Here is a 13,005-nt window from a genome sequence, read left to right on the forward strand (position 1 = left end):
GCCTCTCAAGCATTTTCAAAAGCACTTTATTGAGTGCCTACTCCATGCCTGGTGCTGGGCTGATGGTGCTAAGAGGAATGGAACACAATCCTTGCCATCCATAATCATGGGCCAGCCACCCTTCCACTCCAGAATCGCACAGGAGGGAAGGACGAGTCCCTGGACGGTCAGGAACTGGTGTGCTCCTGGATCCAGGTCAGGTAGCTGGCCACGTCGGTGTACACACCTGGCTTGTAGCGGTCGCCACAACCCGAACCCCAGCTGATGATACCTCGCAGGATGAGCTGGCTCTCTGAGGCCTCGTCCTCACACACTAGCGGGCCCCCGGAGTCACCCTGGGTCGGGGACACGTGGGTCAGCACCCTTGATCTGGGGTCTGCACTTGACCGGGTGGAGGAGGGCGTTGAGCCCAATCCGGCCCATGGGCTCACCTGGCAGGCGTCGGTGCCGCCCTCGAGGAAGCCAGCGCAGAGCATGCCGGTGGTAAAAGAGGCTCCGTGCACGTCGGGGGCGGAGCAGCGCTCGGAAGGGATGAGTGGCACCTGCGCTTCCTGCAGGAAGCTGGAATATTCCCCCGCCCCTGCGAACCGAGAGCGCTTTCCTCACACCCCTCGCGACTCTGCTTGCAGCACACTAATTGGCCTCTATCGCAGCAAGCCCGTGAGGAAGAGAGTTGCTGTTAACACCATTTCATAGACAAGAAAACTGAGACCGGAGAAGAGCCGGGATTTGAATGGGCGGGTCGGAGCAGGACTGCTTTGGAACCCCACCCCCACTTCCCACCCAACGACTCAGAACAATGCACCCCAATTAGCGAACCGACTGCCCCGCAAGGCCGGCATCCTTGTTAGCCCTTGCATCGCAGCACCCAGAAAGAACCAAGAGAAAGTGTGATTCTCTCTGTACCCCTTAGGAGACTTGGGGACACTGCCCCCCCCCCCAGCAGTGAAGCCCAGGCCCTGGCAGGAGGGGACTGCAGAGACAAAGGCCCTGCAAGTCCTCCCAACCCACGAGGTCAACGCCACCTGTCCCTAGTGGTACCAAAACTGCGGGTTTCTCTCGCCTACCCCGGTGGCCAGAGGTGTCCCTGCCGCCCCCAGCCGTTCTGCCTACCCTCGAACTGGTGGCCCCAGCCGGCCACCTCGCAGAGCGCGGCCTCTGGCTCGGCTGGGCTGGTAGCTCCGCTCCGCAGGCACACCGGCTGAACGAAACGCGACGGGAGCGCGCACTGGCCGTCCGCTCTCTCCTGCAGGCGCAGCAGCGCTAACGCAGGCGGGGAGGAGGGTGAGACCCGGGCGCCTGGACTCGGAGCCCTCCCCCCCTTCCCCCTGGTCGCCGCGGGGGCGCCCCCACGCACCCAGGTCGTGCTGGTAGGTGATGGGCGAGAAGGCCTCGTGCAGGCGGTACGCGCGCACGGCCAGCGTCTGGCACTGCTCACAGCTCTGGTTATGGCGGTCCTGGCCGAGCACCACCGTCAGCTCCTCCGGCGCGGGTCTGCGGGCGGAGGGGGGCCGGGGGGGAGCGCGCTCAGAGCCGGCCACTGGCCTCCTGCTCCTGAGCCCCTTGCTGGGTTTCAGCTTCCTCCGGGGGGCGCTGGGGAAGGGTGGGGGGTGGTAGGGCAAGGGTTCGGGTGTCGCGCGGAAGCTGGGCACGTAGGAGAGAGGAGCTAGGGTCCCGGGCGGGGCGCCGGGCGGGCGGGGACTCGCCGGTCCTGCAGGCAGTGAGCCGCCGTCAGCACCCAGCAGGAGGCGATGAGGCTGCCGGCGCAGAAACTGTGGCGCCAGTACAGCGCGGCGATGTAGGGGTGCGCCCCGGGCAGGGCCACCAGTCCCCCGACGACGCGGCTCGCCGAGGACAGCCGTTTCCGGAGCCGCTGTCCGCAGCCCGAACTGGGCACTGTGGGAGCAGCCCAGGCTGAGTGCTGGGAGACGCACCAAGGGTTGGAAGGTAGTTCGCCGTGCGCCCTCCGACTTCCCGCCCCTTCCCAGCTACCTGGGGTCGGGGACTGAGGCATCTGCAAAGCTGAAAGCGAGGGCAAGGGAAGGTCCGGGTGTCCAGAGGGGACCCAGGTTGGAGACAGGCTCTGAGCAGCCGCCAGGGTTGGGGCCTGGCACTGTGCCAGGCGGCAATATTCCCAGCTCAGCCGGTCGCCACTCCACACGAAGCACCACGGGCGGGTGTCATTGTCCGGGTTCCTATAGCCACGGAGGGGGCGCTGTTAAAGCGCGAGGAGCCCCAGAGGGCCCTGGCGCAGAGGGGGACGCCCTACCCGCCCCACCCCCACCCAGTGCACCGGCAGAAGGCATGGTTGCCCAGTCCCCAGTTAAGCGCTTGCTCTGCAGTCACTTTCTGATAGGTGGCCTCTGAGGCCCACGGTTGACACCGGGCGCCCGAGAGCGCAGTCTCGGCTCTACCGCGGTAATGAAGCCCGCGGCCGGCGTAGCAGCGCGCCTCGGTGTCTGGGGAGAGAGGAGGCTCCTTGCAGACAGGAAGCGGTATGTTTTCCCACCACCCTCTCAGCCCCTGTCCCCATTCTCCCGACTCCCGCCCGGGAGCCCTTCCTCTCTGGGGGCGAAGCTTCTGCTTCCCCCAAGATCCCGACTCACCGACGTCGCAGATGCGTCCAGCGTAGCCAGCTGGGCACCGGCACAGGAGGTGGCCCTCCGCCTCTAAGCAGCTGCCCCCGTTGAGGCACGGGTTGGTGCGGCAGGCTGGCAGATGGAGCGCACTGAGCCACCTCTGGGCTCAGAGACACCCCCCCCCCCCGAGAATTCCCCTTTCCTTGGACACACCGCCCGATTTCCTAACAGCTTCTCCTCCCGGCCTTTGGCCTTCCTCCCAGGCCAGTTCCCCAGCCGTCCACTCACCCTGGGTGGCCAGCAGCTTGCAGTGGGCATCAGGACCCTTGCACTGGCACTTGGCCACACCTGCCGGCTCAAGCCTATGCCATATTTCTTTCTCGTGGAAGAACTGGAGAAGCTGAGGCTCAAAGCACTTCTCTGGGGACAGAGGGGTGGGGGCAGTGGTCTCAGGAGAGGCTGGGATCTTGCCAAGTCTCTGGGGATCTGGAGACCTCTTCCGTAGGCCCAGGACTGCCCTGTTTTCCCCGCGCCCCCTCCCCTGGCTTCTCCACCTGCTTACCTCTCTGACAGTGCTTCCCAGTGAAGTGTTCTGGACAGATGCAGTGCGGGCCGTGTGGCATGCTCACACAGGTCCCTCCCTGCTGGCAGGGGCTGTGTTTGCTGCAGTGGTCTGAGAGATGGACACAGAGCAAGGAAGAGTGAGGAGTCTGAGTCAGACAGCCTGGCTCATGGGGGCCAAGTCCCTACCCAAACCTGCTTGTGACCTTGGCACTCCCGAGTTTCCATGCTTTATTTACTCACCTGCAAAATGGGGCTACCTTCTTCTAGCTAGAACTTTCCCCTCTGCAGGGAGGGAAGGGTCTGGATGGGCCCAGAATACCAAATGTATAGGGGCTGATGATACCCAGGAGAGTAACTAGTGGGAAGAAGAGGGCTCTGGGCCACCCCAAAGGCTGTGTGTAGCACCTTTCACTTTCCTGGGCTCCAGGCAGTATGCCCATTGCTGGTCCTGCTCAAAGTTGGGGGTGGTGGCACACCTGTAGAAAGAGATGAAGCTTCCCCGCTCTGCCCAGGGGACTGGCCCCCTTCCCTATCAGAGCCCCCCCTCTCCAAGCAGGCTTCCTTGGGCAGAAGGATGGGCAGAATCCATCTCCCACAGGCTCCTGCTCCAACCCCCCCGGGTAGTCTTACCAGGGCCGGGGGCCAGGCCGGCCCCTGTGGATGCATTTATGGTGCAGTTGCCGGTTGTACTGGAAGGGGAAGTAGCAGGGCTCCCCTGTGACCGTGAGAACTGCAGAGATAACACATGCCCTGATGACGTTCCCATGCCCCCTGCCCAGGTGCCACCCCTCAGGGTCTGGTTGGAAAATAGAGAGACTCTTGAAAAGATTACTGTGCCTTCAAGACGGCTTCCTGCTTAAGAGCTTCAGCTCTGGGGCGCCTGGGTGGCTCAGTCGTTAAGCCTCTGCCTTCGGCTCAGGTCATGATCCCAGGGTCCTGGGATCGAGCCCCGCATCGGGCTCTCTGCTCAGCGGCAAGCCTGCTTCTCCCTCTCCCACTCCCCCTGCTTGTGTTCCCTCTCTCTCTGTCTCTCTCTCTGTCAAATAAATAAATAAAATCTCTAAAAAAAAAAAAAAAAAAAGAGCTTCAGCTCTGTAATCAGACAGCTGGAGTGGACTCTTGATTTCACCACCTACTCACTGGGTGACCTTGGGCAAGTCTGCCACCCCCAAGAATGCTTGCCACAAAGCAGGCACTTAATAAATACTAGTTGAAAGTAGAGGTCACTTGACCACTCTGAGCCTTGGTTTCCTCCTCTGTAAAATGGCAATGATAATAGTATGGTTGACCCTTGAAAAACCCAAGTTTGAACCGCACAGGTCTGCTTATAGGTGGATTTTTTTCAATAAATACAGTACTATAAATGTGTTTTCCTTATGATTTTCTTAATAACATTTTCTTTTCTCTAGCTTACTTTATACAATTTATAATACATTTAATGTACAAAATATGTCTTAACTGTTTACATTATTGGTAAGGCTTCTGCTCAGTAGGCTACAGCAGGCTATTAGTAGTTAAGTTTGGGGGAGTCAAAAGTTCTATGTGGATTTTCTACAGCAAGGGAGGGAGGGCATCAGCTCTGCTAACCTTGTTCAAGGGTCAACTATACAGTTGAAAAGTTTCAGTTTTGCAAGATGAAAAAAGTCTGGAAATGGAGGGTGGTGATTTTGCAGGACAATAGAACGTGCTTAATACCACTGACTTGTACACTTAAAAACGATAGTAAATTTTATGTATATTTTATAATAAAAATCACTTTTAGTGATGCAGATATAATAGTACAGAAAACATAATTTTAAATGAAGACCAAGTTAAAAAAAGCATGTCAAATGTGGTCCTATTTTTGTACAAATATATTTACATATTCATAAAAAAGAAATCTAGAAGGATATGCTCCAAAGTTTGTAGGAATGTTTTTTTTTTTAGAAGATGGTGGATTCTGGAGGAATTTTTTTCTTCTTTTGCATTTCTGTAATTTCTAAAGTTTTTACAATGAAAATATTGCTATTATTATTTTTTAAAACAGTACTGTCGAACCTCTCTATTTGCCGCATTTGCAAATCTGCCTTCTTGTGCAAATTTATTTGTAACCCCCAAATCAATTCTCAGGGTGCTTTTATGGTCATTCACGGACATGCACAGAAAGGTGAAAAATGTGAGGTGCCTGAAACACACATCCCCAGCTGAGGTGAAACAAGGTAATGCTCTGCCTCTTGTTTTGGCTCTTGTCCTGTAAAGAAGTGTCCTTTTCACGGCCTATTTAGAGCCACATTTTTGAAATCGTGTGCTTCTGATAGATCCTTTTACTGTTGAAAAAAGCCCCTAGGGGTGCCTGGGTGGCTCAGTCAAGCATCTGCCTTCGGCTCAGGTCGTGATCCCAGGGTCCTGGGATCGAGCCCTGCGTCCGGTTCCCTGCTCCACAGGGAGCCTGCTTCTGCCTCTCCCCCTGCTTGTGATCTTTCTTGCTATCTCTCTCTATCAAATAAATAAATAAAATCTTTAAAAAAAAAAAAAAAGAAAACACTAGATATAGTGTTGATGTTGACGTTCCTAAGTGCAAGCAGACCGTGACAGGTGCTATGGAGAGTGTTTCTGTGTGAGATAAGCTTTGTGCAGGCATGAGTTATAGTGCTGCTGGCCACGGCTTTGGTATTAATGAAGCAACAATATATTAAGGAAGGCATCTTGAAGGAGAAGGACACATAAAACAAGCTTTTATGTTGAGGATTGATGAAAATGTGACTGGAGCTCACAGGAACCTAGTCTTATATTTCCTTTAGGAACAGCCATTCAGTATTTGCTAATTCAGTGGTCTCAGTGACTTTACAGAACATGGCAACCAGGAATGACAAGACTTGACGATCTACTTCAGAGGAGTGTTGTGAAGCTTATATGAGACAATGTCTGTTGAACACTTAGCACAGAGTCTGGCCCATAGTATGCGCTCAGTAAGCATTAGCTGCTATTCTGTTGTTAAAGGCTCAGTGGCACTTGCTGAGGGCCAAACCAGGAACAGGAGTAAAGGAAGAGAGAGGAGTCTTAGATGGACCTTTAAGATGTCAATGGGATGGACAGAGAGGAGGAGGACCTCAAGTAGGTGGTCAGGCAAGGGCAGGGCACCCAGGTTGGCTTGGGCAAGAGAGAGGAAAGCAGTTTGGAAGGATGAGGAGAGGAGGCAGAGGCCGGCAGGGCGCCCTAGTGCCATGCTGAGGGGCTGGGCCTGGCCTCAGTAAACCAGGCTTCCCATGGAAGGGTCACAGTAGTTCACAATTCTAGGCAAATATTGAGTGCCCGGAAGAATGAAGGCAATGGGGAGCTGTGGCATGGCTTGAGGAGGGGGGAGATGCAGACATCCCCCATTCAAAAGGGAGCTTGGTAAATAAAAGCTAATACAGTTTAATCATTTACCATGCCACAGTCTGCGGGCTGAGTGCTTCACATGGATTAACAACTCATTTCTCGTCCACAACCCTAAGAGGTTTTACTATTACCAGCCTTTATGGTTGGGGAAATTGAAGCTTAGAGAGGTCAAGTCACTTGCCCAGAGTCACCCAGCACATAAGTGATGAAGCCAGGATTCAGAGGCATTAAAGCTCCAGAGCCCTGCTCTGATCCTTCCTTGTCCATCAAGGGCCCTGACCTCTGTGTGGTATGACTGGTGCCGACTGTGAGAGGTACTGAGGGAAGGGGAAGAAGAGGAGAGGCTAGGGAAATGAAAGAAGACTGGCAGGCCCTGGCCTGGGCACTCAGCTACAGCTCAAGCCCTGCCCTCAAGGAGCACACAGTTCACTATCACTCTGGTTCCCCAGTGCCCATGGGCACCACCCCTGGTGCACAGTGGACACTCTGGTCTGAATGCCAGCCAAAGTGGGGACAAAGTGAAGAGTATCCAGGATCCCTCCCCTTGCTCCAAGGGCCCCAAATCGCCATGTGCACACTCCCCACCATACTCATTCCCCCCCAAGGGTCTCTTAGGAGATGCAGCCAGGGTACTTACCCACTGTGTGTTCATCCATTCTGTGCTTATGCTCCTTGGGGGCTTTCCAAGGTGGAATCTACAAGGGAGAGAAGAGGGCAGGGAATTTTCCCAGAAGTCATAGCTTGCCTCTGATCCCATGCCAGTTCTCAGCTTCCTCTCACATCTCAGAAATGCAGAAATTTCCTCAAAAGACCTAGACCCTTCCTCTTCCCATTGACTCCTTAAGGTCCCCTCCCCCAGAAATGAAGGCCATGTCCTCATATCCACCAGCTCTGGCTGTCTCTCTCTCTCTCCTCCACCTGGGCCTTATGGGTTACTCTTGCCTTTCCAAAAAGGCCTTCCAGTCACCTGGACCAAAAGGACATGAGCAGAGGCCAAGGCTGTGATAGGGACGCCCAGGGCCATCCCAGCACAATCCTCCTGGTTTCCAAAGCCCTCACCAAAAGCGCTGACTCCAGGCTTCCCAGCAGGGACCCCAGGAACAGCAGAGCCCTCATGGTGTCTGTCTGTTAGCCCAGCTGCTTGCCCAGGAGTCCAGATCAATAGATTGGTCAAAGGTCCCTGAGTCCTGGGAAGCAGAGATTAGTCAAGCTGTCCTCCCGGGCCTGGCAGGGCACAGGCTGTTTGTGGAAAGCCAAGCAGAGTAGCTTCCTGGCTAGGCCACCAAGGGCGGAGGAGTTGAGATTTAGAGTGTGTGGATAGAATGATGAGGAGCAGGTCTCCTCATCTCTTTCACAGATAGTGGGACTGGAAGCAAGAAGAGTGACTTTATGTTTCAGGTCCTCCTGAGGGGAAGTTAAGGAAATCCAAAAGAGGTTTTCTACTTCAGGGATCTTAGAGTCCATGGAAAGTATATTCGTATTCTATTGCTGCCTAAAATTGACCACAAACTTTGCAGCTTAAAACAATACCCATTTATTCACAAATCTGTAGGTTGAAAGTCTGGCACTGTGACTGGGCTTTCTGCTCAGGGTATCACGAAACTGATCAAGGTCAAGTTCTCTGGAAGATCTGGGGAAAAATCTACTTCCAAGGTCATTCAGATCATTGGCAGAATTCAGTTCCTTGCATTTCTAGGACTGAAATCTCAGTTTCTTTGCAGGCTGTCAGCCAGGGGCCAGCCTCAGGTCCGAGAAGCTGCTTCTATTTTTGCCATGTGGCCCCCTCTATCTTCCAAGTCAGCAACAGAGAATCTCCCCCATGTTGACTCTCTCTCACCCTTTGAATCTCCTTTGCCAGTCAGAACCCCATTCCATTTCCGGGCTCACCTGATTAGGTCAGGCCCACCAAGGATAATCTCATTTTAAGGTCAGTTTATTTGGTACCTTAATTACATTTTCAGTATTCTTCTATAGAACATCTAGATTAGTGTTGTAATGAATAACTAGGAGAAGGTATGTATACACCACGGATCCTCGGGACCATCTTAGAATTCTACCTACCACAGAAAGGGAGCCAAGAAAGTAAATAATCCCATGAGAAAAATGCTAAACCAAGAGCTACTACTAAGATGTGCAGTTGGAGCACAAGGGAGGGAGATGGGGTGACATTATTGTTTCTCTTGCCCAAAAACCATTTACCGTTGTTCAGTAGTGACACCCTGATTTTTCCTTTGGGAACCACTCCTCCTTCATCCTCTCTGTGAGTCTCTAGCGCTTCCAGCTCTACCCTCAGTTCTAGGGCTGGGCTTGTGACCTAGGTTTGGCCAATCAGAGCATGGTAACTCTAGACCACAGCTGTTAGTTCGGGGATAAGCATATACATGTGTGGCCCATCAGAGTCAGCCTTGGGACTTTTGCCAGGACTTTTGGGAAAAGGACACTTTCTTCCCACTAATGTCACCAGGAATGCAAGCCTGGAGATGTTGGTGGCCATCTTTGTCACCGCTTGGGGAGAGCCAGCCTGAGAACGAAGCCTACACATAGGAAAAGTAAAACAAACAGGGAAGGAAGGATGGAGGGATGCTGTGGGAGTCAGATGTTCCCTGGGACGCATGCCTTTGTATAGTCTTTTCCCACACTAAGTCAGAGTCAGAGCTGTTCTTTGTGTCCAATAGAATATGGTAGAAGCCCAGGTCATAAAAAGGATTGCAGTTTCTGCCTTGCTTTCTTGGATTGCTCGCTCTGGGAGAAGCAGCTGCCATGTTGTGAGGATACTCAAGCAACCTTTCAGAGAGGCCCATGTGAGGAGAAAGTAAAATCACCTGCCAACAACCAAAACCAGTTTGAATGGGCCACTTTGGAAGTAGACAGTGCGGCCGCAAACAACATCTGGCCTGCAACCTCATGGGAGAGAACCATTCAGCTAAGTTGCTTCTGAATTATTATTATTATTTTTTTAGGTATAATTGATTCTTGAACTTCAGAAATAGTGAGAAATGATAATTGATTGTTGTTGTTTTAAGCCATAAGTGTTAGGGTGATTTGTTACCCAGCATTTGATAACTAATACAGATGGATTGATTCCTAATGACTTACTCCATCCCTCAGCTGAGGCAGGAGTGGGAATGTGATCCATACCTGGCCAATCAGAACACTGCCTCTCTCTGTCCTCAGTGATTGGTTCAAAATGAACACCTGACCCAAATCAAACCAATCAGAGGCAGCCCCAGGATTTTTGCTGGAATCTTCAAGGTAGAGGCTTTCTCCTTCCATAGAAGTTGCCTTATTGGTAAGAAGTGAGCATGGGGCTGCTGACAGCCATCTTTAACATCTGAGAGAGTAAACCTGCCTGGGAATAAAGACAATGCAGATTAAAAGCAAAGTCAGAATATGGGAAAGACAAATTTTAAGTGATACTATTTGAGACCTGGGATCCAAAGACACATAAAGTCAGAACTACCACCTCTTCTTTTCAGTTACTTGAACCAATAAATTCCCTTTTTTTGCCTAAGCCAGTTTTAGTTGTAACCAGAAGTCCTAACTGATGCAAGACTTCATGTATTGTTACCAGGAAGTTCCTAAAACAAAAGAAAACAAAACAAAACAAAACAAAACAAAACCCCTCATGATCACTCTGTAAGTCAGTAGCTTAAAGTAGGGAAATAATGACTTTAGAAGCAGGAACTGGAAGAAAAAAACAGCAGTGAACTTGAATCAGGAAATCTTCAATTCCATCTTGGCCACCGACCCCCCCCTCCCCCAGTGTGACCATGGGTCAGGGGCTCAGCTTCTACGAATCTTTTTTTGTTTTAATTCAAGTTATTTAACATATAGTATAGTATTGGTTTTAGGAGTAGAATTTAGTGATTCACCACTTATGTATAACATCCAGTGCTCATCACAAGTGCCCTCCTTAATGCCCATCACTCATTTAGCTCATCACCCCACCCACCTTCCCTCTAGCAACCCACAGTTTGTTCTCTATTGTTAGGAGTCTCTTATGATTTGCCTCCCTCTCTGTTTTTATCTTATTTTATTTTTCCTTCCCTTCCCCTATGTTCATCTGTTTTGTTTCTTAAATTACACATGAGTGAAATCATATGGTATTTGTCTTTCTCTGACTGGCTTCTTTTGCTTAGCCTAATACACTCTAGTACCATCCACGTTGTTGCAAATGGCAAGCTTTCATTCTTTTTTTTTTTTTTTAAGGTTTCATTTATTTGACAGAGACACAGTGAGAGAGGGAACACAAGCAGGGGGAGTGGGAGAGGGAGAAGCAGGCTTCCCGCTGAGCAGGGAGCCTGATGCGGGTTTCGATCCCAGGACCCTGGGATCATGACCTGAGCCGAAGGCAGATGCTTAACGACTGAGCCACCCAGGCGTCCCAAGCTTTCATTCTTTTTGATGGCTGAGTAATATTCCTATGTGTGTGTGTGTATGTGTGTGTATACCACATCTTTTTTTTTTTTTTTTTTTTTTTTTTAGAGCGGGAGAGAGAGAAAAAGGAGGGGCAGAAGGAGAGGGAGAGAGAGAACCTTAAGCAGGCTCCACGCCCAGCAGGTAGCCTGACACAAGGCTCAATCTCATGACCCTGAGATCATGACCTGAGCCAAAATCAGGATTTGGAGGCTTAACCAACTGAGCCCCCTGGGCACCCCCACATCTTCTTTATCCATTCATCAGTCGATGGACATTTGGGCTCTTTCCATAATATGTTAGCCTCTGTGAACCTTAATTGCCACACCTCTCTAGGGAGGGAGGAGCACTCACACTGGCCAGCTTGTTGCGATAGCTGAATGGGGATGCATTTGAAAGGCCAGAGCCTGGGGGCACCTGGGTTGTGTAGTCCTTAAGTGTCTGATGCTTGGTTCCTACTCAGGGTCCTCAGGGTCCTGATCTCGGTGGAGTCTGCTTAAGACTCTCTCTCCCTCTGCCTCCCCCCCCCCCCGCATTCTCTCAAATAAATAAATAAATAAATAAATAAATAAATAAGTCTTTAAAAAAGAAAGAAAGAATGAACCAGAGCCTGGCATATGGTTAGGACTCAATCTACAGAAATTTGCAAAGAAACTTTCCCATATAGACGCACTCCCCTTTCTCAGTAATTTCTACACATCTGCCCCAGTTCTCCCTGCACATCTGGGTGTCTTCCAACAACTTTGGACTAGAGCAGAAAGGCACCATCTTCTTGCCCTGGCTTCTGTCTTTGTACAGTTGGGGCATCGGTCTATGGGATGAGAAGTCGGAAGCCATCAAGTTCCTGCTCACAAATGTATGGATACCCACACACAACACCCCACTTCTCTCCAGCAGAGACTTGGGGCATAAATTTCAAGAGGTGGCAGAAGTGCCTGTTCAAAGACAAGTTTAGGGGATCAGAAGGGTACTCAGCCTACCATCCTTCACTCCTCCTCAGTTGGTGGCACCATTTTTCTCCCAGTTATTCAGGCTGTCACCATGGAACCTTTGTACAAATGGAAGCCACTCCTTCCTCCAGACTAGAGCTATCTGGCAGAACTTTCTGTGATGATGGAAATATTCTCTGTATTGTCCAATACGGTAGCCACACATGGCTATTGGGTCTCCTCAAATGTCACACCTTGAGACCATTCCCCCCTCACACTTTAGTATTTTGTCTTAATGCCTTAAAAGCACTTATCACTCTCTGAGACCATCCTGTTTGATTATTTATAGGACTAACCCTTACCACCCTTCTAGCATGTAGGCAGAGAGCTTGGCTGTCTTGCTGACACCACTCTATTCCCCAGCACCTGATTCAATGCCTGGCACAAAGCTAGTGCTCTGTATTTTTGGATGAATGAATGGATAGGGATCAGAGAAACCTGGTTGAATTCGGCTCTGCCTTACTCTTACTCGCTGAGTTTGGGCAAGCCTCCGTTTTCTGTTGTGTGAAGTGGGAGTGGAGGGAGTAGGATGTTGGCCTTGTTTTCTTCCGAGCTTCTGGCCTCTAGCCAGCCGCTGGACTTCTGGCACTTCTGTTCTCCACCTGTATAATGGGTTTGAGCTCACCCCAACGTCTCCGGTGGTAGCGCTGCCTTATAAGGCAGCAGAGCCGAGGGCGGGCGAGGCCGTGTGGGTGGAGAGAAATCACAACATCCGGCTGCGGGGGCAGGGCGGGGGCTGGAGGCCGCGGAGCCGCTGGGGAGGCCAACCACCTCCTCTGGACCTCTCCCCGCTTCCGATGTGCGCTCTCCAGAACGGGCCAAACCAAAGGAATACGGCTGAACACATGGCTCAAAATAGTTCGCAGCCGGCCCGCAGGAGACCCAAGACAGCAAGTGCATCCCCTACAAACCTTAGAAAAGCCAAGGCTGGTCAAAAGGACCCGGGCCACACCCCCATCTGATGGCCCAGTTAAAGTGCAGCGATGAAAATGACTGACGCTCCTTTTATCCAATTAAACATCCGCCCTCCAGGGCGTGACCCAGAGGACCCACCTCTGTTGTCCCAGCAGAGGGCTCGGCCCTAATTGGCAGTTCGC

At 51.6% G+C, this 13,005-nt stretch overlaps 1 protein-coding gene across 8 annotated transcripts; it reads right to left on the reverse strand.

Annotated features, from left to right (window-relative positions):
• Positions 1 to 10: 10 nt before the first annotated feature.
• F12 (coagulation factor XII) lies at positions 11 to 12,818 on the reverse strand. Of its 8 annotated transcripts, none has more exons than XM_078066920.1 (15): positions 12,534 to 12,812; positions 9,642 to 9,852; positions 7,141 to 7,198; positions 3,774 to 3,873; positions 3,549 to 3,619; positions 3,142 to 3,252; positions 2,868 to 2,999; positions 2,607 to 2,711; positions 2,294 to 2,459; positions 1,993 to 2,195; positions 1,707 to 1,896; positions 1,358 to 1,494; positions 1,114 to 1,263; positions 432 to 580; positions 11 to 335 (listed from the first exon to the last, which is right to left on the reverse strand). In XM_078066920.1, the coding sequence occupies exons 2-15, from the start codon at positions 9,774 to 9,776 to the stop codon at positions 168 to 170; spliced, it is 1,875 nt and encodes a 624-aa protein (XP_077923046.1). In that variant the 5' UTR covers positions 9,777 to 9,852; positions 12,534 to 12,812; the 3' UTR covers positions 11 to 167. The 8 variants fall into 8 exon arrangements, with proteins under 8 accessions (XP_077923046.1, XP_077923045.1, XP_035940745.1 ...); XM_078066919.1 differs by having other exon boundaries at positions 12,378 to 12,812; XM_036084852.2 differs by having other exon boundaries at positions 12,372 to 12,812.
• Between the last annotated feature and the right edge of the window lie 187 nt (positions 12,819 to 13,005).

The sequence above is a fragment of the Halichoerus grypus genome, chromosome 2 (genome assembly GCF_964656455.1).
Source record: "Halichoerus grypus chromosome 2, mHalGry1.hap1.1, whole genome shotgun sequence".
Classification (NCBI taxonomy): Eukaryota; Metazoa; Chordata; class Mammalia; order Carnivora; family Phocidae; genus Halichoerus; species Halichoerus grypus.

Bases quoted from the DNA above. Each gene is read 5' to 3' on its own strand.
- F12 (XM_078066920.1), bottom strand. From the start codon at position 9,776: ATGGAAGGAGAAAGCCTCTACCTTGAAGATTCCAGCAAAAATCCTGGG. The intron at 3,253-3,548 runs GTGCTACACACA...TCCATCTCTCAG, and splicing joins GGAGCCCAGGAAAGTGAAAG to ACCACTGCAGCAAACACAGC. The intron at 1,897-1,992 runs GTAGCTGGGAAG...CTGCTCCCACAG, and splicing joins GCCTCAGTCCCCGACCCCAG to TGCCCAGTTCGGGCTGCGGA.